Consider the following 22,873-nt stretch of genomic DNA (forward strand, 5'->3'; position numbering starts at 1 on the left):
GAGATGTTTGGAAATCATATATCTGATAAGGGATTAATATCTAGAGTGTACAGAGAACTCCTAAAACTCAACCACAAAGCAAACAACCTGGCTAAAGAATGGGCAAAGGACTTGATTAGACATTTCTGCTAAGAAGATGCATAAATGGCCCATAAACACATCAAAAGATGCTCAGCATCACTGATCATTAGGAAAATGCAAGTCAAGACTACAGTGAGACACCACCTTACACACATTAGGGTGGCTACTATGAAAACAAAAAATAAAGGGTTGATGAGGATGTAGGAAATTGGAACCCTGTGCACTACTGGTGAGAATGTAAAATTGTACAGCCATTGTGCAAAATATCATGGTGGTTCCTCAAAATTAAAAGTAGGATTACCATATGGTCCAGTTCCACTTCTGGGTATATACCCAACACAACTGAAAGCAGGTTTTCCAAGATACTTTGTATACCTATATTCATAGCAGCATTGTTCACAATAACTAAACTGTGGAAGCAACCCAACTGCCCACTGACAGATGAATAGATAAGCAAAACGGGGTGTATACACAACAGAATATTATTCAGCCTTAAAGAGGAAGTTCTGACACAGGCTACAACATGGATGAATCTTGAGGACATGATGCTAACCTACCAGTCATAGAAAGACAAATGCTCTCGATTCCACTTGTATGAGGCACCTAGAGTGGTCAAGTTCATACAGACAGAAATTCGAATGGTGGGTGCCAGGGGCTGGGGGTAGCAGTTGCTGGAGGGCAGAGAGTTCCAGTTTTTCCAGAAGAAAAGAGTTCTGGAGATTGGCTGCCGCACAACGTGAATCTCCTGAACGTTTCTAAACTCTACACTCATAAGTGATACGATGATACAATTTTATGTGCATTTCACTACAATTAAAAACCAAACATGGACTTCCCTGGTGGCGCAGTGGTTAAGAATCCGCCTGCCCATGCAGGAGACACGGGTTCGAGCCCTGGTCCGGGAAGATCCCACATGCCGCGGAACAACTAAGCCCGTGCGCCACAACTACTGAGCCTGCGCTCTAGAGCCTGCGAGCCACAGCTACTGAAGCCCGTGTGCCACAACTACTGAAGTGCATGCACCTAGAGCCCGTGCTCCGCAGCAAGAGAAGCCACCACAGTGAGAAGCCCACACACCGCAACGAGGAGTAGCCCCTGCTCGCCGCAACTAGAGAAAGCCCACGCACAGCAACGAAGACCCAACGCAGCCAAAAATAAATTAATTAATTAATTTAAAAATTATTTTAAAAAACTATTAAAAAAATAAAACACCAAACACAAGTGACCCTCGGAGACACAGTAAATATTTTTGTCATTCACAGTTTAGCGCTGCCTCATTGTCAGGGTGCTAGTCTTCAGTCAACTAGCTGAGAACTGGTAGGGAGGGGATGGGAACTTCCATGAAAGAGCTTCTGAAGCTAAGTAGCCTGGTCTATTTCCTAATTTCTTCAACGAATATCTGAGTGCTTGCTGGAGCCAGTCACTGTACTTGGTCCTCGAGATAGACAGCTGTGAAAACATTATACAGAGAGCCTTGCAATCTGGGAGTGAGAGGTGGGGTAGGGAAGGACCCGCAAATGAAAGCATGGAAGTTTTTAGCATGTTACCAGATGATGCAGGTTACGGGAACAATAAAGCATCAAAGGGAAAGAGGGCTACCCTAATTAGAAGGGGACATGTGGACGGACTGGAGAGAGCAGCCCCTGTAGATATGGAGAGAAAGAACATTCTAGGCAGAGAGAATAGTAAGTGCAGGAGGCTATGGGGAGGGAGCTGCTAGGAACAGCCAGGGACAGCGTGCCAGTGTGTCTGGAAGAGCTTGAGGGAAGGGGAGGGACGGTGTGTGTGTGTGTGTGTGTGAGAGAGAGAGAGAGAGAGAGAGAGAGAGCGAGAGAGAGAGAGAGAGAGAGAGAGAGAGAGAGAGAGGGAGAGAGAGAGAGAGACGGGGGGGGGGGAGGATGGGGAGGGGGAGAGAGGGAGAAGACTGCTTTTGTTCGAATCCAGATGGGAGCCTCTGAAGGGTTTTGAGCTCCGAGCAACACGATCTGACTTGGGACTTACCAGGATCACCGTGACCACTGTACCTAGAACGGATTGAATGGGAGGGGGCAAAGCAGAAAAACGCATTTGAAAGGGGTGCACAGAAGGGGAGAGCAGGGCTGGTGGGACCTGAGGGGAGAGGTTTTCTGTCTCTTGCAGGGTGCCAGCTAGGGTCTAGTCTGGGAGTGGCGCCCCGCTCCCCGTCTGCAGCACTCTGCCCTCCTCACCTCCTGTAAACGGAGGCTAAGTGCATCCTTGAGGCTCTCCCAGAGAGTTGATGGCCTGCCTGGGACAGTCCTGAGTCACAGCCCCTTGGCTGTCACCAGCTCCAGGGATGCTCCTGTCCTGAGCATTAACCTCCCTCAGGGGGACTCCTCATTCTCCAGGGAGGAAATGGATATCTCACTGCTGCGGGCTCTTAACTCCTGTAAAGCTGCAGGACAAATGACTTCGCTGAACATGCTTCATGCAGGGAAGAATGGGTAATCTCAGAGAAGGGAATAAAACTTCTCAAAACTCCAAACCAGGGGATTGCAGAGAAGCTCGCTGTCTTCTCTCTTGGGTGCGTGTGTGTGAATCGGGGAAGGAGAGGGCGGGCACCGACTTGGGTCTCGATTCGCCCCCGCGGACCATTCTTCCAGGGCAAGTTTTTCTTAGCGTCACTCGATTTCCTGAAGTGGGAGAATGAATACCCAGTGTAGCAAAGGGGGAAGAAAAGCGTGTTAGTTAGCATGAAATATGGTCATCTGATGACTTGTCCATTATGTATTTGAGGAAGCGAAGATTCTGAAGACCTTCACCTACTCAAGGAGAGGAAATTGCCTCTGTCTACACCAGGACCTCTTACTTTTGCCACTGGTGACATTTTGTGTCCGATAATTCTTTGCTGTGGGCTGTCCTGGGCATTGTGGGATACTCCTACGGTATCCCTGGCCTCTGCCCAGCGGACGCCAGCAGTCCTTCCCCAGCTGTGACAGCAGAAATGGCTCCTGAACTTGTCAATTGTCCGGGGGGCGGGGAGCTGGGGGAGGGGGGCAGAGTTGCTCTGGGTTGAGAGCCCCTGACCCAGGCTCAGCAGGCACATGGGTGAAGTCAGGACTGTGTATGTCATGTCCTCTCTGGCTAACAATAATCGATGGAGTTAAAACTAATAGTGGCTTCTGCTTGGTCACTGGGACAGCAGAGCATTCACTGTTCTGCCTTGAGAGAACAATTTTCCTGTGTTTTAACTAACAAGGCCCTTGTGATGGCTGGATTCTGGGCACCCCAACTAATAAGCGTGCCTATAAGGCAAAGAAACCAAAATCAACGTCCTCCCTGATTGCCAGGGAAGGGGCATGTTTTCTTTCCCCTCCCTCTCCTGGATCCATGCAGTAATTAGCCAAAGTAAAATGAATATTAGCTCATGCTTAATTGCCTTTACAGTGTACTCGCCAGCACTGATGCAGTAGTGCTAAAGCAATGTTTTTTAATAAATTTTTTAAAATTTATTTTCATTTTTGGCTACATTAGGTCTTTGTTGCTGCGCGTGGGCTTTCTCTAGTTGTGGTGAGCAGGGGTTACTCTTCGTTGCGGTTCACGGGCTTCTCACTGGGTGACTTCTCTTGTTGCAGAGCACGGGCTTTAGGCGCGTGGGCTTCAGTAGTTGTGGCACGCAGGCTCCGTAGTTGTGGCACACGGGCTTAGTTGCTCCACGGCATGTGGGATCTTCCCGGACCAGGGCTCGAACCCGTGTTCCCTGCACTGGCAGGTGGATTCTTAACCACTGCACCACCAGGGAAGTCCCTAAAGCAATTATTTCTTTAACTTTATGGCTTTAAATAATCCTTGGCTCTGAAATTCCCTGTACCCCTCAGCTACGTAACCACAGGCCCCTCTGCCCTAAATCCTTTTCTTATACTTTGTAGCTTTTTAAGCAACGCCCCTCTTTAGGAAGACATAATCCCTTCTCTGTAGAAAACATGAAAGACCTGAACAAATCAAGATTTCTCCATGGAGAATTCAGCTAGTCCTGTGCTTAGCTCCGAACAAGGAAATCCATCTCTACACCAAGCACGCCGTTACCCGGACTAATGCCTGACTTGAATAACAAGCAAATTATTGTGCTTTTAATTGTACCCTGCTCGGTCACAAAGCACGTGTGAGAGAGGAATGTGCCCACTTCTCCAGGAGAAACAGGTCAGGCCTCTAATCCTCCTGTTCTGTCACCTTCCCCTCCCCCTTTCCAATCCTTTCTCTTCTCAGCAGAGCAGAGAGAAAAAAAAGAGACAGCTAAATTATGTTTAAAATGGAAGAGTCTCAAAGAAGAAAAACGGCGGTCAGTACTGACTTGGGAGAGGATGCATTATCTATCCACAGCCTCTGCAGTGTGGGCCATTTGAGGACAATCAGTGTTCTAACCGGCTTGCTGGAGGGCGATATCTGCGAGCCTAAGCCAGGCTTTCTCAGCCTCAGCACGACTGCTGGGTGGGGTTGGATGCTTCTTTGCTGTGGGCCTGTCCTGTGATGGAAGGACTTTTAGCCTCCCCTAAGCTGTGACCATCCAAAGTGTCCCAAGACACTTTCAAATGTCTCCTGGGTGCAAAATTGCCCCTGGTTGAGAACCACGGCCCCAAGCCCTTCCATATTGGGATGTACTTGCTCTCTCTCCCATTCTCTCCCCCCGCATACACAAAACCCAGGAAAATCATGGTTCCTGTGTTAAAACTGGGGAGATCAACGTGCTCTTCATGTAGGTAGAATGAGCGGAAAGGAAAAAGACACTGACTTGTGTGTAGTCAGGGGACAGAGTGGGAACCCCCTCAACGCCAAGACTGAAAAGAGTCTTAGGATGTGGGTGTGTTTCTGGCTCCCTCTGGGAAGTGGCAATGCCCCTGGTTGAACAAGCCAACTTTCGAACGCCTCTACACTGTGCACTTTGGAATCGGGCTTGCTGTGGGCGAGATGAGGAGTGATGGCGAGGCTGCAGAGATGAAGGCGTCTGTGAAGGTGCTGACTGTCTCCTCCCACACTACTTGGGACAGGGGAGAACTACCCAGCTTCGGAGAGATACCCATTGCTCAGACAATGACGATCCTGTCTTGGACCTAAACATCGGGATGAAAGAGGGCTACTGACAAGACAGACGTTGTGCAAGCACGGGGTTGCACTTTCATTACAGACATTGAGGCAAACATTTCACTCCTGGTGATATAAGACCTCCCCTATTTTTAGGAACTTACAAGAAGCATTATTGCTTGTTCTTACCGGCCAGAAGGAAAGGCGGGAGAACGAGCACACTGCAGTGAGCCCCCATCTCCACTAGATGGCGCTGTACAACTTCCTCAGAAGCCAGGCGGGCAGCGCTCCGGGCAGCTCGTTGGCCTAAGCAAGACAAGGGCCACTCTTCTTTCGGGAGACAGGCGTCTCCTGTCATTGTCGGCACAAACAGCCCCAAACAACTGCACTGAGCACACAGCTCTAAGCCACGTTCCAGGGCACTGCCGTCTGTTCAGGAGTGAATGCTGGGAAAATGAACCACGCTGCTAATTTGCTTGATTGGGGGGAAAATAAGATCTCAAGTGACAGTGGGTGTAATTTATTTTTCCAACAGGAATAGGGGCAAAGCCATTTCATCCCCCCCATCCCAACTGCTACCATAAATGAAAGCAATCACCTAATTAGTCCTGAATTACTAACTGGCAGGGTAAAGATCTGCTGGAAGTCAAGCTGAAGTGGGGAGTCTGGAGGAAGGGATGTGATTTCTGCAGGGGAGGAGGGGAGGGGTAGGGCGGGGTGGGAGGGGCGGAAGGGGAGGGGAAGGCCTGAAGCCCATTGTGAGGCCCTGCGCTCCTGTGGTCTGGGGGCCGTGCTGGCCCTGACCCTGGGAGAAAAAGAGGCTCAGTGATGTCTTCAGGCCGTTCATTTTGTGCAGGAGAATGACTTTATAAACTGAAGGAAAAAGAACCTGTTGGAGAAAACCTATCCGAGAGTTTCTCTGAAAATGCTACAGATGAAGATGAACTGGCTTGGGAAGGGGAGCACAGCCCTGTGGCGCCTGGCCACCCCGCTGCTGGTGGACCCCCCAGGAAGGTTCTGTCACGGAAACGACAGGCAGATCTGAAACCAAGTTGGGCTTTACGTCATTAAGAAATCCCCCAAAGGAATGGAATAAAGGCCTCCTTTCACACTTTGGGTTTTGCAAGTGTCCTGAGGAAGTGCCTCTTCCCCAGCTGAGACAGCGCGCTGTCCCCGCGACCCGGTGAGCGGCCCTCGTCCTGCGGGGAAAGCAAAACAGCAGCGGGGTGGGTGCGCGCCCAGAGCTGCCCCTCTCGCAATTGATTTGTTCAGGGATGACTTCTTGCGTTCTAGTTAGATGTGACTTTAATCGAAGTGCTTTCCTAAGGCGATTTATCACAACTGTGAACCGTCAGTTTGCACAGCTGCTGCTCTTTTAGGGAAACGCACAGGCTCGGGAGGCGGAGGGGCCGGTGCGGGCTCCCCTCTTTCCCACGGACCGGCCCGCGTGCCCCTCGCCCACCAGAAATATGTGCGCCTCGTCCTCAGAGGCCGCCGCTTCTGTGCTCGGGCTCCTCTGCTGTTTCTGGCTGCTGAACAGCCATCTCCTCTCTCCTGGGAGGGGCAGCTGGTTTCCTTTTGGGGCGCTCCCCTTCTCCCCGTCTCAGCTCCTGCAGCGGAGACGAGGCTGCCCCTCTCTCCCTGCACGCTGTGGGCTGGGTGTGCAACCCGGCTCGGGCCACAGTCCCCCACCGTCCCCGCCGACCCCGCTCGGCGCCCACCACAGCCGGCAAAGCCCACACGGGGCGCCCAGTTAAAGCTGAACCGCAGATGAAAACCACGACTTTTTAGGGTGTCTTCAACATTGCATGCAACATACTTCTACTAAAAAAATTACTGTTTATCTGAAGTTCGGCTTTAACGAGGCGGGCATCCTGTATTTTGTCTGGCAGCCTTCTTGGTTCTAAAGAAAATGTTTGTCCAGAGCAGTTCAAATTGGAATCAGCCTAGGACTTTTAACTGGAGCTTTGGGGAAAAAATACTTAAAAGGTATCTGTTGGGACTGCTAGGCTGGTAGGATTCATGCTTGCAACTGCTGGGAGCCACCTTTGCTATCATGTGGGGAGAGCTGCTTGAACTAGAAGCCAACACCACAGAGAGCAGACCTGTTTCATTTGAACAGGTGGATCCAGCTGTTCTTGAAGCTGGCCCGGTGGGTGGTAGAGGTCAGGGTGCTGATGGCCAGGAGGGATAATAATTTCCTACCCCTCAAATCTGGGAAGTGAAAACAGCAGGGCTGAATGTGCCCACGGAGCATGGCTTCTGTTCAACTGGAAGAGTGGTGAATGGCTATTGGGTGACAAAAACAGTCGGTCTACTATATTCTTACTTTGTTTGCTAATTGTTTTGCTCCATGTAAACTCTTTGTTGCATTAGCTCTTGTTTATGACATCATGTCTGGAGACAGGGTCTGATAGACTTACATGTGGAATTGGAGATTTAAATTTCAAATCTGCCTCTGCCTGCTTGAGTGGCTTTAGGGTCCTCGTAACCTCTACAAAGTTGAGGTTCTGGGTCTGAAACCTAAGAACAGAGGTTATCGTAATCCATCTGGGCTGCTATAACAAAATACCAGAGCCTGGGTAGCTTATGAACAACAGAAATTTATTTCTCATAGTTCTGGAGGTTGGCAGTCTAAGATCAGGGTGCGAGCAAATTCACAGTCCGGTGAGTATCCTCTTCCTGGGTCACAGTTGGCGTGTTTTCTCTGTAACCTCCCAAGGCAGAAAGGTCGAGGGACCTCTGCGGGGTCTCCTTTATGAGGGCACTAATTTTGTTCATGAGGGCTCTACCCTCATGACCTTATCACCTCCCAAATGCCACACCTCCTGATACCATCACTTTGGGGGTTAGGATTTCAACGTATGAATTTTGGGGGAGGCAAATGTTAAATCTATAGCAGAGGTACTTTCCCCATAGGATGGGGGAGAGGGAAAGTATGTAAGCACCTGTCATAGGGCCTGGTGTGGAGCAGGTGCCCCATACAGATGTTATTACAAAATATTGAGTATAGTTCCCTGTGCCATAGAGGAGATCCTTCTATCTATTCTATGCCTTCTTTGAATGACCGTAGCACTTGTTGTCGGTATCATTTTTATGTCTGTTGTTGCTTTGTGACTGAAAATGAAAAATTTCTATTTGTCCATGTCCTGGCCCTTACATAAAAATGTGTTCATTTATCTATTTCATAATTATTGACTACATCTTAGACACCGTGTTAACTGCTGGTTCTAGATGTTAGTAAAATATAGACCTTCCTGCTCAAAGGGTCACAGTATTTGTGGGAAAACAAAAAAAATGAACAACCTATGTCTCTAAGAGCTTTGTACTTCCCAAAGAGAACACACCTCGTAGGTACAATAAATACATGTATCATACGTAAATGTATAAATAGTTAATGGGGTTATACACCTGAGATAACTGCTTTTCGATTCTGAGGAAATGATGATTATATTTCACCAGGAGCTCAATACCACTCTGAGAATGAGGGCTTAACCCACGACTTGACTCACTGCATCGCTTTCCTATATGAAAATACACAAGTCTGTACATACGCTCTAGAAAAAGGCTTATCTGGCATGCATTTCAGATAGGAAGAAGAAAACTTCAAGAGGTTCAGAGAAGCATCCAGAAGCTCAGATGACTGTCTGGCACTAATACAACTTGCTTGACAGGAAAATAGAGCTGTAAATCTCACAAAATTAGATGATCTTTTAAGAATTTCAAAACCTCCTGCTATTAATTGGAAATCCTAGAAGAATAGCTTCTTTTAAAATGTACTGATAATATGCTTTACAGCTTAATATTCAGAAGCCTATGTTTTGGCTAAGTGAGCTTCAGGAAGGAAGGAAATTTGCGGTTTACCTCCACTTACTTTGGAACTGCTGGTTCCAAACATCTACTTCTATGCACAGTCATCTTATCATCTGTAAAATGGAGGCAACTCTAAGACAACAGAGTTACAGAGATGTTGCACAGCTCCATGTGTCATTGTCTTCATTTGTTTCAGAATACCAATAACATCTAAGCTACTACCGAAAGAGTGCTATATTACTTGGGGTCATCTAGTGCAGCTCTGTCAAAGTAAAGAAAAGGGACCTAGAATGACTATAATTTTCCCAAGAGGACACAATTATTTTATGGTAAATCTGGGACAAGAACCCTGATCTCTTTGATCCCATTCCATTGTTCTTTCATTGGGTTCTGAACAACCCAGAGAAATAAAGAGAAATAAAACTCCTGTGTGCTGTGTCACTGGTACAGGACATGGCAAGATTGGAATTGGAGCATTACATATTAAGAGGTATCTGAGAAATTCTTCAAACTAATTGAGATATATACCAGGTACATAGAAAACAGTATGTTTTATGAAGATGATTCTGTGCAATGAACAGAGCTGGTAACACACACTGGAAGGTGAATTCTCATTTTCTGGCACCTTGAAAACTCCACCTCAACATACACGTTAAAATAAACATTTGAACTGGGTCATATTTAATTCTGCATGCTCTTGTAAGTCAGCAAAATATTCCATATATCATTTAAGTTGTCACTCACTTTTTAACTTGACTTTCAATTTCTAAAAGTCTTTCCAAACATAAAACAGAGGTGGGAAAATGGTATATGGGAAGCTGCAGAGATGAAATAAGCTTATTTCATTAGGCATAAAGATGAATATCCAAACAACTTCTTCATGGCTGAAAGTGTCCAAATCTACTGTCTTCATTTTGTAGTCAAGGCTTCCGGAAAAATATGCTAACGGATTCCTTATTACCCGAATGCCCCATATCAGTTTCAGTAGGTATCATTATATATTATGGAAATTTTTCTCAGTGACAGTGAAAGACATCCTGGCTGAACATCCCCCTGCCCATGACACAGAGATGATGGTCTCAAGCTATCTTGAAGGCGTTGGAGCCCACACTATCCGTTACTAATATTAATGGAGGATAAAACTTCATATTCTGTTTGCTCTATATTTGTTAAATCACTTCTTCCCTTCATTAAACTGGATGGCCCATAATTGAGTCTGTAGTGTGTCTGTCATTGGAAACTGAACAAATTTTTGTTGGTTTTATTAATGTCATACGTTTCTAGGGACGGTCTATTCAATAACTAAGTCTAGTTTCACAGTTACAAATAAATTATGATGTAACTTTGAATAAATTAAGCTCATGATAAAGGAAGGATACTGAGAGTTGCTACTACCCCTTCCTTGAGGGGCTCTTGTAAAGCACTAAGTAAAGTAACAGAGGTGTATATGTATGCATATATTTTCAATGATATTTGTACAGACTTAAAAAGAACTCTACAGAATGCATTATAAAAACCTTAATGCTGTGTGTCCCTAGTTCCCAGCTCTCTCATTAAAACTACTTAAATGAACACAATCTTATCTGTTAGGATAGCTATCAGAGTACTCCAAATACTACTTCTTGCAGTACCCTGTCCCAAACATTTGCCATCCTCTTCCCATTAGTCCTCAAGTCAGAAGCCCCGAAGATCTGTTCATTAATTTATGAACACATTTCTTCATCCAGCGAAGAAAATTGATTGATCCCTTACCAAATTTCAGGCACCATTCTTCAGTATGATTTATAGGCATGTTCAGGAAATACAGCAGTGATTAACACAGATGAATATAGTCTCTCTTGAGCTGAGGGGGGAGACAAAAGTAAATAAGCAAATATAAAATCATAAGTATAGTGCTTCCCTGGTGGCGCAGTGGTTGAAAGTCCCCCTGCCGATGCAGGGGACACGGGATCGTGCCCCAGTCCGGGAAGATGCCACATGCCGCGGAGCGGCTGGGCCCGTGAGCCATGGCCACTGAGCCTGCGCGTCCGGAGCCTGTGCTCCGCGTCGGGAGAGGCCACAACAGTGAGAGGCCCGCGTACCGCCAAAAAAAAAAAAGCTATGAAAACAAAACCTATGGATGGAGACCTACATGAAAGATGGAAGAGTATAATAATGGCCAGAGTACATTACTGTGGCAGAAGCAGCAGCCCTTAAGGAGGACAACTTCATAAATTACAAATCGGATTTAAATAGACAGGGAATTGAAAGTGGAGACATTATTTTCTGCAGAAGATGACGGGCAGGGGAGAACAAAGAAAATAAAACTGAGATTGTTAGCAAAATACAATGCTAAGCATATAAGTTAGGACTGAGTCCTTAACTTTCATTTTTATTAATGACTGGGTGAGTATAGATTACTGACTACACAGAACCAAGCCTGGGAACACATTTTATATTTATGATCTTTGTGCCTAAAACTAGATTCTCCTGAAATTTAATATGACACTAGGACGATGACTGGCCAAGTTTTAGATTAATCACCCTTACACAAAGATTTTTCATTCATATAATCTCAAACAAAACTGCGTCACCAATTAAGTTCCAGATCCTATGCACTCTGGCTGAAGATATAAATATCTTGCAAGCCCAGCGTCACTTTCCTCTTTCTCTGGTAACAAATCACACTTTCTATTATGACAATGGCCCCAGTTATCGGCCCAGGAATAAACACTTGACTCAGGAAGAGCCAATTAAAGCCCTCCTTTAGAGTTGATCGAGAGCTTTAAGGTTAGAGTATTTCAATCTTATGAAATTTTTGTAAAACAAAATTATTTCAAAATCTACTAATTATTCTTTAAGTTCTAGAAACTGCATTCTGTGACTGAGAGGACAATTTATTTGCCGTCGTTTCTGCTCTGCCCACTTTATGTTTCTGTTATTGTGAGATAAAGACAGTGGGGAATGGCTAACCAATTCTGATTCATTCAACACATGAGTGCTTCTTAGGTACAAAACACCATTCTGAACGTTGTCCGAGGTAAAAAGATAAAATAATACCTAGCCCCTTATAATACCTAGCCCCTTACCCTCAAGGATCTTCCAGCTTAGCAAGGGAAATAAAACATGCACACAGATGACTGCAACAAAAAGAAGATAATGATTGCTGCCAGATGTTTGGGGAGAATGAGTAGAGCAAAGAGAGAACACAGAACAAGGCAACATTCAACAGTCAGCCAAGAACTATTTGTTGAGCAGTTGCAAGCTGTGACCTGGAAATGGAAGAGGAGAACATAGATCCTCACATGGGCAGGTAAAAAATCAAGTGTTATTACTTGTAACACAGCTCTTCAAATATATTTTTTGGCACCAAGTGCCTACTAAATAGCCTTAAATTAAAAACTAAATAAGGATACAGTCTCTATCAAATATAGCCTGAGGTACTGATGCCTAAATACTAGGATCACAGTATTTGTGTTCCCAAGGATGCCTTTCTATTGCTTTGCTTCTTTCCCCCTTTCCAAATTAGCTAATGCTGCCTTAACAGGATATCTATTTCACTTGTTCCAGCCTTTTTGATCCAATGTATTGAATAGCAGAATAGGTGAGTTACAAGAGGATATTTTGACTTCAAACAACAGAAATAAAATACTATATAATTGAAAAAAAAGAGGCAATCTTTCAGGCACATGTGGATCCAGGAGTTCACATGTTTTAACCAGGTCCCTTTCTCTCTTCCCCACCCCTTCTTCTCTCTGCCTTTTCTCCTCTCTGGTATCTCTCATTATGGGATTCAAATATTTCCCTGTTTATGTGGGAGCTTCTGGCACAGCTGCGGGCTTATACGCTCGCAGCTCCAGGGCTGGCTGGAAGGGGCGGGCGCATCACAGCATAAGGTCGCACAAGGTGTGCACTTATATAGCAGGGCATCACATCTATGAGTGATGGATGATCACATTGTATACAGGGGTAGCTTCGCATAGCTTTTACATCACTTTTCTTGAAGATGGCAGTAAAATGGTCTGTTTTTACAAAATCAAATAGTGTAACATTGTCCAAAAGATATACATAAAGCATTTAGAGGAAGGAGGCTCCTTTTTCTTTTAACTCCGGCACGGATTGTCTATTGGACAGTGGTAACCCTATGTCATCACCCTCGTTACTCCAGCAGAACTCCAGGGATTAGCCCTGCATAGCTCTTGTTAGCCTCTATTCCCTTCCTTGAACACTGTAGCCAGAAGGTTTTTTTTCCTCCTCAAACCTTAAGTATTGAAACCTGGAGGAGGGGCATGTCTGAAAAGAAAATGATGGACTGGACTCTCCCTAGAAGGACGATAAATGGGTGGTCAACAAGAAAAAAAATATCCTCTGTACCAGGAAATGTTTGAAGTGTTGTTTGGGTATCAAAAAACGGGTGCCCTACACATAAAGCAACAAAGGATATTGGTCTAAAAACAACACCATGGCCAAAGGTGCATGGCCTATTTCAACAGAGGATTTGAAAGTTAAAAGTTAACCTGTAAAACATTCAATTCAATTTCATCATTTTACAGATGGGCAAAGTAAAACTCAGGCACAGGAACAGAAGTGCCAAGGTCATACAGGTGGTTGGTGGAAGAGACAACCAACTTCCCAACTTCTGACTTTTTAGGTGTGTGTGTGTGTGTGTTGTTTTGTTTATGTGCAAGGACATTTTTCTTTAGTACACTAACATTACAACAGAAAGTATAGTCTTGTTTTGGTTTTCTCTGCGCCCTCAATTCTGTATAAGACAGTTTCGCTGCCCTCCAACGGAAAGGCTCAGCAAGAGTAGAGACCACCATAAGCAGTACACGTGGGCACCAAGGGCAGATACATTGCCCTTCCTTGTGTAGGAACTAGGGCCACTTGTTGCTGGGCCAAGTTTGGGCTGGACCTGCAGGATGGGACACCTTTGAAAAACAGCTTCCTAACTGCACTACTACCTGCTCTGGCATCCTGATTCCACTCCCCAAACCCCCCAAATCTTCAGCCAGAAAAAAAAAAAAAAAGAATGGATCACTGGATCACTGGATCGATGGGGAGATTTCTGTCTGCTCCTCCTACTGTCACCTCTTTCTTGCTATTTCCTGCCCGAGGAAACCTGACATCAGCCCAAAAGCATCTCTGGAAATGGGTAGGAGGGAGCCTTACACCTGTCAGCGCCAGAGAAGAAAGTGCGCTCTGCAGAGTTCTCAGTTGTTCCATCTCTTGCGATGAAAGGAAGAAAAGGAGCGAATCCGCCACAGATTTACTGGAGACCAGGGTTACTTCATCCGGCTCCGGCCACAGTAACCCCTGAAGACCAAAGATGCATTTCCATTCCCAGCATTTCTTGTTGGCGTCTTTCCCTACAGGCTAGCCCAGTGCCTGGCCCCGGAGAAGTCTCTGCGTAAAGGTTCTTTAGGTCATAAATCAGGCTCCTGTGTGTATGTGTGTTTTTCTTAGGAAAAACTGGCACAGACGAATTAGCAGTAGAGACTGGGGGCTCCCTACTACCCTTCATGCTTGGCGGCATCACCTTCGACTACCTCGCATTCTCCCGGCGCTGACAGCCCCGGCTCCGGACCTCAGGGTTGGAAGCAGTCAGCCCCAGCTAGAACCGCCCTGTCCGGAGCTGATGCCACCCTGTGCCTAGAATGTGCGTGTGGGTGCAGGCGGGCGAGCGAGCGGCTTCTACAGTGAGACCGAAGCAGGAGCTCAGCCTTCGCCTGCGACCTGCAATCCCCAGATTCCCTGGGGACCTCGAAACTCCCAATCGGAGGTACTCCCCCCGCCCCACAGCCGCCCACCCATTCCCTCCCCCCTTACCTCAGCACGCAGCCCCTCCCTGCGTGATGTTGCAAAACCGTGGGGAGGGTGGGCGCTGGGAAGGGTGGGGAGAGCCTGAGAGCGAGCGAGGGTGGGAGGGAGTGGGCGGAGGAGGAGAGGGAGCCGAACGCGCATTTAAAGCGATAGCCATCCTCGCTCTCTCCCCAGTGCTGGGCTGTTGGAGAGCTCGAGCTGCAAGCCACCGAGCGCGAGCTCGAGCGCGGCGCGCTGGCCGGGGAACCCGAGAGCGCACGGCGCCCCAAGCTGGCAGGCGCCGCGGGACCCCCCACCCTCGCCGGCTGCCCTTCCCCGGGCGCCCCTACCCTCCTCGCCCGCAGGAGACCCTGGGCTTCACCGGAGGAGCTCACCCCAAGGGGCCAGGACTCCCGCGGGCCCGCCACCGTCCCCTCCAGTGCCGCCGCCACCGCCGCAGCCGCGGGAGCAGCACGGTCCAGCTGGGGAAGCTGCTCCGCGCCCTGACTTTGATGAAGTTTCCCTGCTGCGTGCTGGAGGTGCTTCTGTGCGCGCTGGCGGCGGCGGCGGCGCGCGGCCAGGAGATGTACGCCCCGCACTCCATTCGGATCGAGGGGGACGTCACCCTCGGGGGGCTGTTCCCGGTGCACGCGAAGGGTCCCAGCGGAGTGCCCTGCGGCGACATCAAGAGGGAGAACGGGATCCACAGGCTGGAAGCGATGCTCTACGCCCTGGACCAGATCAACAGCGATCCCAACCTGCTGCCCAACGTGACGCTGGGAGCGCGGATCCTGGACACTCGTTCCAGGGACACTTATGCGCTCGAACAGTCGCTCACTTTCGTCCAGGCGCTCATCCAGAAGGACACCTCCGAAGTGCGCTGCACCAACGGCGAGCCTCCGGTTTTCGTCAAGCCCGAGAAAGTAGTTGGAGTGATTGGGGCTTCGGGGAGTTCGGTCTCCAGCATGGTAGCCAACATCCTGAGGCTTTTCCAGGTAGGGGGGCGCTCCCTCCGGGGCAGAGCGCGCCGTAGCTCCCCGCGCTCTTTATCCTGAAGGCTGGCTTGGACTCCAGGGGTGCGGGGTCTGGTCAGCCTTCGCTCATTTCCACCCTGGAGATCCTGCCGAATCCCTCCCACCTCACCCGAGGAGGTACTTTCCCTGCTTGATTCATTTCCCTTCCATCTCTCCCCTGTCCGCGCTCCACTCCATCCGGCTTGACATTCTGGATTTATGGCCCCATTTAGAAGAAACAGTCTCCGAAAAACAAGGCGATGATTTAAATGGGTTTGCATTCGAGTGAAATATGGTTCCAAAACAGGCTTGTAAAAGTGCCGGGCTCCTGTGAGAGCCACCTAGGCGCAAGGAATAGGAAAGATGAGAAGACGCCTAGAAACTAGGCATTTCTCAACTCCCCAGCTTCCCTGCCCCAAGCCGCCCGACAAGCTGCAGCTGCCTTGGAAAATTTCGAGAAGAGCTTAGGGAGGCAGTTCTTAAACCGAAGGCTAGGTCTTCACCTACATTTGGACGTGAATTGCCCATTTCGCTCGGGTTGGATTTCCCGACCTGTAACCTGTCTCTGCGAGGGCATGGGGCGGAAGGCGTGGGGACTGTCCTCAAGCGGGGAGAAGCCACCCGCAGACGTGCCCCCAGGTGATTTGCTCTGGGCAGTTGTTTGCACCGTCTAAACTGCCTTTGCGATCTGGCCACTGGCAGGAGCCGGGCGATCAGCTTTCTACTCCTGCTAACTGCGAAGCACAATCGCTTTCTCTGCACCCACCCTGTGCCCATCCTTTCCCACGACCTCCCTAACGCAGCCCCCAACCCCAGTCCTGGGTTTTGAGGACGATTCTCAGAGCCAGACAAGAAGGCGCCTGGAGGGAGGCAGTAGGGTGCGCTGAGCAAGGCCGGGCGGTCCTCTAGCTCCGGGTGCAGGCGGGCAACGGCGGAAGATGCGAGGACGGCGGATCGGGCCCGCTGAGCCGTGGGCGGTGCTGCAGTGCTCTCTCACCGCCTGCTCCCGCAGCCTCGGCCCCACGGCTCCTGTGCCGCCCTGGGTATAGATGGATGGCTTCTGGATGAAGAAATTGAGTTTCAGGGTCTGCGTGACTATGGATTCTCTTGTTTCTCTGTCTTTCTTCCTGTGTGTCTCTCTCCTTGTGTCTCTTTCTCCCTGCTGTTTTTTTTTTTTTTTTTTTGTCTCTCTGTTTTTACGTTCTCCCTTTCAATTTCTGCCTCTCTTTTCCTTCTCTACCCCTATATCCAAGTTTTTTGTTCATCTCTGTCTTGAAGTGATCCTTTCCTAATGCATAGCTCTCTCCCTGCCTGGTAGGACCCAAGCTCAGTTAGTCCCTTCTCCAGATGTTCTGGCTGACCCTTATGCTCCCCGTAGCTAAAAAGTTGGCTCCCTCTCAAGTGCCTTTCCTGAAGCATGTTGGGTTTCTGGAGGGGACTCCTTGTGATTCAAGCTGTCACTACATCAGCACCCAGGAGTATGAAGCTTGTGTTTGTGCCAGAAGGAGGGGTGCCTGTCTAAAGCTGCAGCCTGGTATGGCCCCTCTGAGCCTCTGAGCATCTCTAGCACCTCTTGAGTATGCCACCATGGAGATCTCTAGATGTTTGCAAGGCCAAAAGTGCTTCTGGGCAGCCTTCACTTTGAGGTAATGCTTTCAGGAAGAGCCTGGGTTGTTGTAAGCAAAACCCAGAAGCACTTCCTTTACCTCTGAGCTTAAACTAGAGAACCTGAGGAGGCAGCGCTGCAGGGAGGATGAGGCCAGAGGTCACCTGAGAACCACAGGGGCAACTCACAGTAGTTTTACTGGAGCTCTGGGGGTTGAAGGCACATTTGCTGTTTGACATTTTTAAAATTATTTTGGTGCCTTCACTTGGAGCTTGGGCAGTACTGCAGATGGGCCTGCCTGTCGAAAAAAGAGTGAAATCTTAAAGTCAAGAGAGAGCTTGCCGACTAGGCTGAAGGATTGTGTTTGCTGAAAAAGATTCCAGGGGGAGCTGATTCCTTCTCTGGTGTGTGGATCTGAGGCACTTGCAAGAAAAGAGAACGCTTGCCTTATGCTTAGTTCCCCCGTTCCCTGGGCTGGGAAGGAAAGGAACTGAATGCCAACATTAGCAGTGTGGGTTGGGACCAAAACCATTCAGAGAAAACACTGTCATTTTCCTCTAATTTGCAAATTGCAGCTATTCATGTTGGATTGAACAGCTGAGGGAAAAGAGCCCCCAGTTTTCACCTGCATTTATTGAGAAGAGGCTGGTAGTAGGAGGGAATGCACCAACTTGTAGCTTGTGCTGCAAGCTGGATATAAGCTTGGTGTGAGCATCCTGGTTAACCACTGCCCATGTTCAAATATACAGAGATAGATTCCAACAATCTCTTCCCGTAGCCTTATTTTTGCGTGTGATCTTAGAAGCTCCTGGCATGTAAGTCCAGTCCCCAGTTTCCCAGCCTCTGTAAACCTGCAAAATGAATAGAGAGAATAGTGGAACACAGACCCATTGTTCAAAGACACAGTCACTTTAGGGAAAGAAGAAAAGAACGGGTAGGTGAATCTTCTCTGGGATTGCAGGGTTCAGCTCAATGAAGACTGTCCTGTATAAAAGAAACTCCTCTAAATGGTTGAATTCTTAGCTCTCCAGAGATCTGAGTTTTCTTTTCCCCAGTCCCTGTGGGTTGCTGTGGGGAATGTGCCAAACCTATCATTTGAGATAAAAATTTATGGTGAGGTAAGCTTCTAGGCTGGGGGAAGGAAGACTTAGTGACTGAAATGGGGGATGCTAAGCACTGGGGGGCAAGAAGGAACAAGGAGCTAGTAATGGATGTAACAAATGCTGCAGCTGCCAGCAAAGCCTGGATTGAAGTTCCTTCCTGAAAATGAGGACCCGGGCAAGAATGACCACTCAGATGTAAACAGTGTCTCTGACTGGGAATTCTCATCTGCCTGCCGGTGGGCCAGAGCTGAGCAAGTCCTTTCTCTCCTCTGTATGCACACTGAATTGGTTAGTAAGTGACATGTCAGAGGACAGGAATCATATTCAGTGGATCTTTCAAATCCAGGAGTTTGAGGCTAATGAAATTAGTGTGTGGCCAGGGCTCTGCCAACTAGAAGTAAGTCACTGCAGCCACCCTGCAATGCATTTTCAGCCTGAAGGGAGCATCAGGGAGGAATTTCGGGAGATTTGTTTCTGAGCCTGTACAAAATAATACTCTCCTAATGCTAAGAAAGATTAAATGTAAATTAATATTGACTACGAGTAACATATTTAAAAAATAATCGCCGAGTGGGGGATGGCTTAAAGTGGAGAGATTATATAATATGGTGTCCAAAGAATAAATCTCCCCTGACCACTGTTTCATGGGCTATAAGTAAGATATATTACAATGGAAATTAATGGGAACGTTTTTAGTCAAGGCTTCTCTGCTATTGACTTGAGAGCAAACACTCTGAGAGTATAAATTACTCTTGCTATGTGCTGACTCTGAATGAACAATATTTCATGTGCAGTGACATGGTCTAAGCTATAGACTTGGAATTGAATGGCATCTGTTTCAATTGTTTTGTTCTCTCAAGAGCAACTAGATAGAAAAAAGCGGTCAATTTGACCCTTGTGGGAGCGTGTTGCAAATCTAAACCTGTGTCCCTCATACCATAAATGAAATACATTTGTAAATTTGTAAGTGTTTTCCTTCTGTTCATTGATGCTTGAGTATAATCTCAAACTTTGGGAGCAACATTTTATACATAAGTACTTGGTTTTCTTCCTTTCTTCTTTCTCTTTCTCCTCTCTCTCTCTGTTTCTCTCTCTCTCTCTCTCTTTCTCCATCTTATGTAATTGGATAGAACTGGGCACCTAGGATGATGTGGTGTTACTATAGTGGGATTTTTTTTTTTTAAATCAACTCTAACTTACTCTTTTAAAAATTTCATAAATACAGGTGTCGGTGCCATTTGGAATAGTCTCTATAACAATTTCTGTCTCCACATTTACTGTGTTTCAGCAAATTTACCTAACAGATGGTGAGTGGGCAATTTTTAAAGGGGCATTTTTTTACAAGAGCGGAGAGGGAAGGAATTAGAGACAGGCACATACTATATTTGAAGTTACCTCCACGTGTATTTTATGTATGTATACCCATACAATTAAGAAGTCTTTGGATGTTTTATCTTCAAGAATAATTCAGATAATGGATTACTTGAATATCATAAACATTTAGGGTTTAACAGATTTGTTACATACAGACGTTGTATCATGGATTTAAAAGACCATAGCCAGCGGGCAGCGGCGGTCGGAACGACCGAGGGGCGGCGCGGGCTGGGCGGCGGGTGCGGCGGTCCGTGCTTCCTCGTGGTGGAGGGCTGGGGTTCGCCGGAGACGCCGGGTTGCTCCGCGTTGCCCGGTTACCGAGCGCGTGCCCCGCGCCCGCTCTTCCGCCCGGGCCGCCCTCGGCGCCGCCTGAGCCGTGGTGTGGGCTGCGCGGGGCGTCGGTTCCGCGGAAGCCTGGGTAGGGCGCTGCGTGCGGGACTCTCGTCCCTCGTGGACGGGGCGCGAGCGCGCGGGGGACGTAGGGCGCCGACCTGGGGTTCCCCGGCGCTCCGGCTCCGCTCAGGGCGCCCGCTCAGGGGCCTCCGGCGCGAGGCCCCCTTTCCGGTCAAGATGGCGGCGCCCAGGCGGGCCGCGCCGAGGTGAGCTGGAGCTGGGCCCGGAGGGGGACGAGTCTGCCACGCCCAGGACCTGGACCCCGCGCTGGTCTCCAGTCTCCCGGGGAGCGGCGGGTGAGTGGGTGCGGCCGCGCGTAGGTCCTTCTCGTGGGGTGGTCAGCTCTCCGTGCGTCCGCAGACTTCTTTCCTCTGATAGTCAGATCTGGGGTGGCCCAGGTTGGAGGCGAGGGTGCTTGATTGGGGAAACCTGAGGGGTTTAAGGACTCTGTTGGGATCGTTTCAGACCCCAGCAAGAAGCTGAGCAAGTTTTCTCCTGACTCTCTTCCCGGCTAAGTTTTCTCCCTTCTCTGAAGACGCTAGCTTTTCTGAATCACTTTGTTACCCGGGGGGGATACAGTTGGTGGTTCTGACCGTGGAACGTAGGACCCGGCGCGGGGAAGCCTGAGCTGGTTCTAGTTACTTTGTTTGCAAAGCACTTGTCTTGTCTTTGGAATCTTTGTGTATGTAACCAACGTTGGGAAGAGCCAGCGTTTTCTCCTCCAAAACACTGCGAGGGGTAACTTTATACGTAAGAAACAAGTGGGCGTTCACATCCATCTCTTTTCCAACCACTGAGCCTTGGTTGTGTTTCCTTTCTTTAAGTTTGTCTCGTTTTGAAGTGATAACAAAAGCAAACAAAAAAGACCATAGCCAATTACACAAAGTATACTCTAGTCTCAGTCCTGCCATTAATTAGCTATGTTACTTTAAGTCATTTAATTTTTCTAGGCCTCATTTTTCTCATGTGATGTTTTTTCTTTGAAAAAGTATAGTTTCTAGAAGCCTCTAATCTCTGTGTCATAGTTCAGCTTGGAGAAAACCTGTTCTTATCCAAACTCCATGACATTGTATTTCCAGCTCCAACTTTGGACTTTGAGTGAGTTGGGGGCAACTTTTTAAGGATATTTTCACACAGCTTTTTTAGTTAATATCAGTTTAGCTGACTTGTCATACTCAGACTTTCTCCCATATTCTTTTACCAGTGTGTTCCTTAGTCATAGATATAAAGACTGTTGTGGGAAAAATGACCTCCTGGGTCAGCTTACTGCATGGTCATCGACACAGGGCAGGGAGTAAGATTCTGTGGATTTTACAGAAGCAGATACAGGTTTCATTATCCATGTCCTCTCCCCTTTCATCTTACAAAAACAGCAGGCTTTTCTTGGAGAACTGCCAGATAATGCCATCCTGCCTCCTCACGGGCCCCGGGGATGAGTCGCCCAGGGACTGAACTCCAGTAAAGCAGGTGATTGGCTCATGGGTAGGCATCTGACCTCGGCTAAGTCTATCAGACTCCTCCCCAGGACTTTTCTCTCAGAGAAACATGGAAGAATTGTCTTTTCTCTCTGGAATTTCTAAGCTGGGGAGATATGACTCTGGGACTCCCAGTTACCATCCAGCACAAGAAGAGACTTTCTGTAAAATAAAGTCTTGCAGAGGTAAGCAGGGCTGAGCGATGGAGAGAGAGCTGGAACCCTGCTGATACTCTGGAACTTCCAGATCCAACTGTATCTGAATATGGCTGCATCCCTGAATTTCTAGTACTTGTTTGTTGAGGTTGTTGTCGTTGTTTGGTTTTTGTTTTTAAATTTCCTTTGACTATTTTGAATTTGTTTTCAGCCATGTGCATTTGAAAGCATCGTAGCTAAAAGAGCTAATTTCCTACATTAATGTCAGGTTTGCTGAGTGGCATTCCTTAAGTGAAAAATAATATCCGCTATTTTCTTTAAATAAAATCCTTCTAGCTCAGGTTTGAGATATTCAAAACTCTGCCTCCTACCCCCCTCTTTTCCAACATTTACTATGTCACCTTGAAGCATTTGTGACCACATCTTTCCCATCTAGACGCAGTTGAGAGAGAGAGCAAAGACTTCTGATACAAACTGCAACCTATATGCCTCCTACCTGGAAGCTTTAGAACATACTTGATTCTTGTCATTAAAGCAAATCTTTTGTTGTTGTCTCCAGGGCACAGAAGCATTTTCATGGCATAATGGAGTACAAAGTACATTAAGCCTAACTCTACTTCTCACCCTCTTTTACTTTAAATAGGCAGAAAAGAACAATCTCAAACACATTTTCCCAACAAATAAAATACATATACGATTATGTTTAGAAGACGTTTATGCAGCATATAGTTAGACTGATTAATTAATGGACCTTTCGCCAATTGGCACAGTAAATATATATGTTCAATGTGCTTAATTAAAAAGAAGACAATAACATATTTTTACAGGTTAATTATCTGAGAAGAGTATTGTGCCAGCACACTTGATGCTACAGTATTTCATGTTTGACAGGTAATCTTCTTTCAATTATATTTACTGCTAAATGTTTCTTGGATCGAGCTATTAAATTATAAGGTCAAAAGTAAAATGATATGAAATTACAATGAAAAGGGACACATATCCCACTTTATGAGAATAGAAGTTCTAATTTCTTTTCAATGCT

At 47.4% G+C, this 22,873-nt stretch overlaps 1 protein-coding gene across 1 annotated transcript in view; it reads left to right on the forward strand.

Moving 5' to 3' along the window:
• Positions 1-16,663: 16,663 nt before the first annotated feature.
• LOC115850272 (uncharacterized) overlaps positions 16,664-22,873 on the forward strand; it is a 49,147-nt gene continuing 42,937 nt past the window's right edge. The window contains exons 1-3 of the mRNA XM_070046457.1: positions 16,664-16,768; positions 19,994-20,226; positions 20,332-20,497. Of these exons, the coding sequence (XP_069902558.1) occupies positions 16,664-16,768; positions 19,994-20,226; positions 20,332-20,497 (504 nt within the window). The remainder of the gene's footprint in view (positions 16,769-19,993; positions 20,227-20,331; positions 20,498-22,873) is intronic.

The sequence above is a fragment of the Globicephala melas genome, chromosome 10, assembly GCF_963455315.2.
Source record: "Globicephala melas chromosome 10, mGloMel1.2, whole genome shotgun sequence".
Lineage (NCBI taxonomy): Eukaryota > Metazoa > Chordata > Mammalia > Artiodactyla > Delphinidae > Globicephala > Globicephala melas.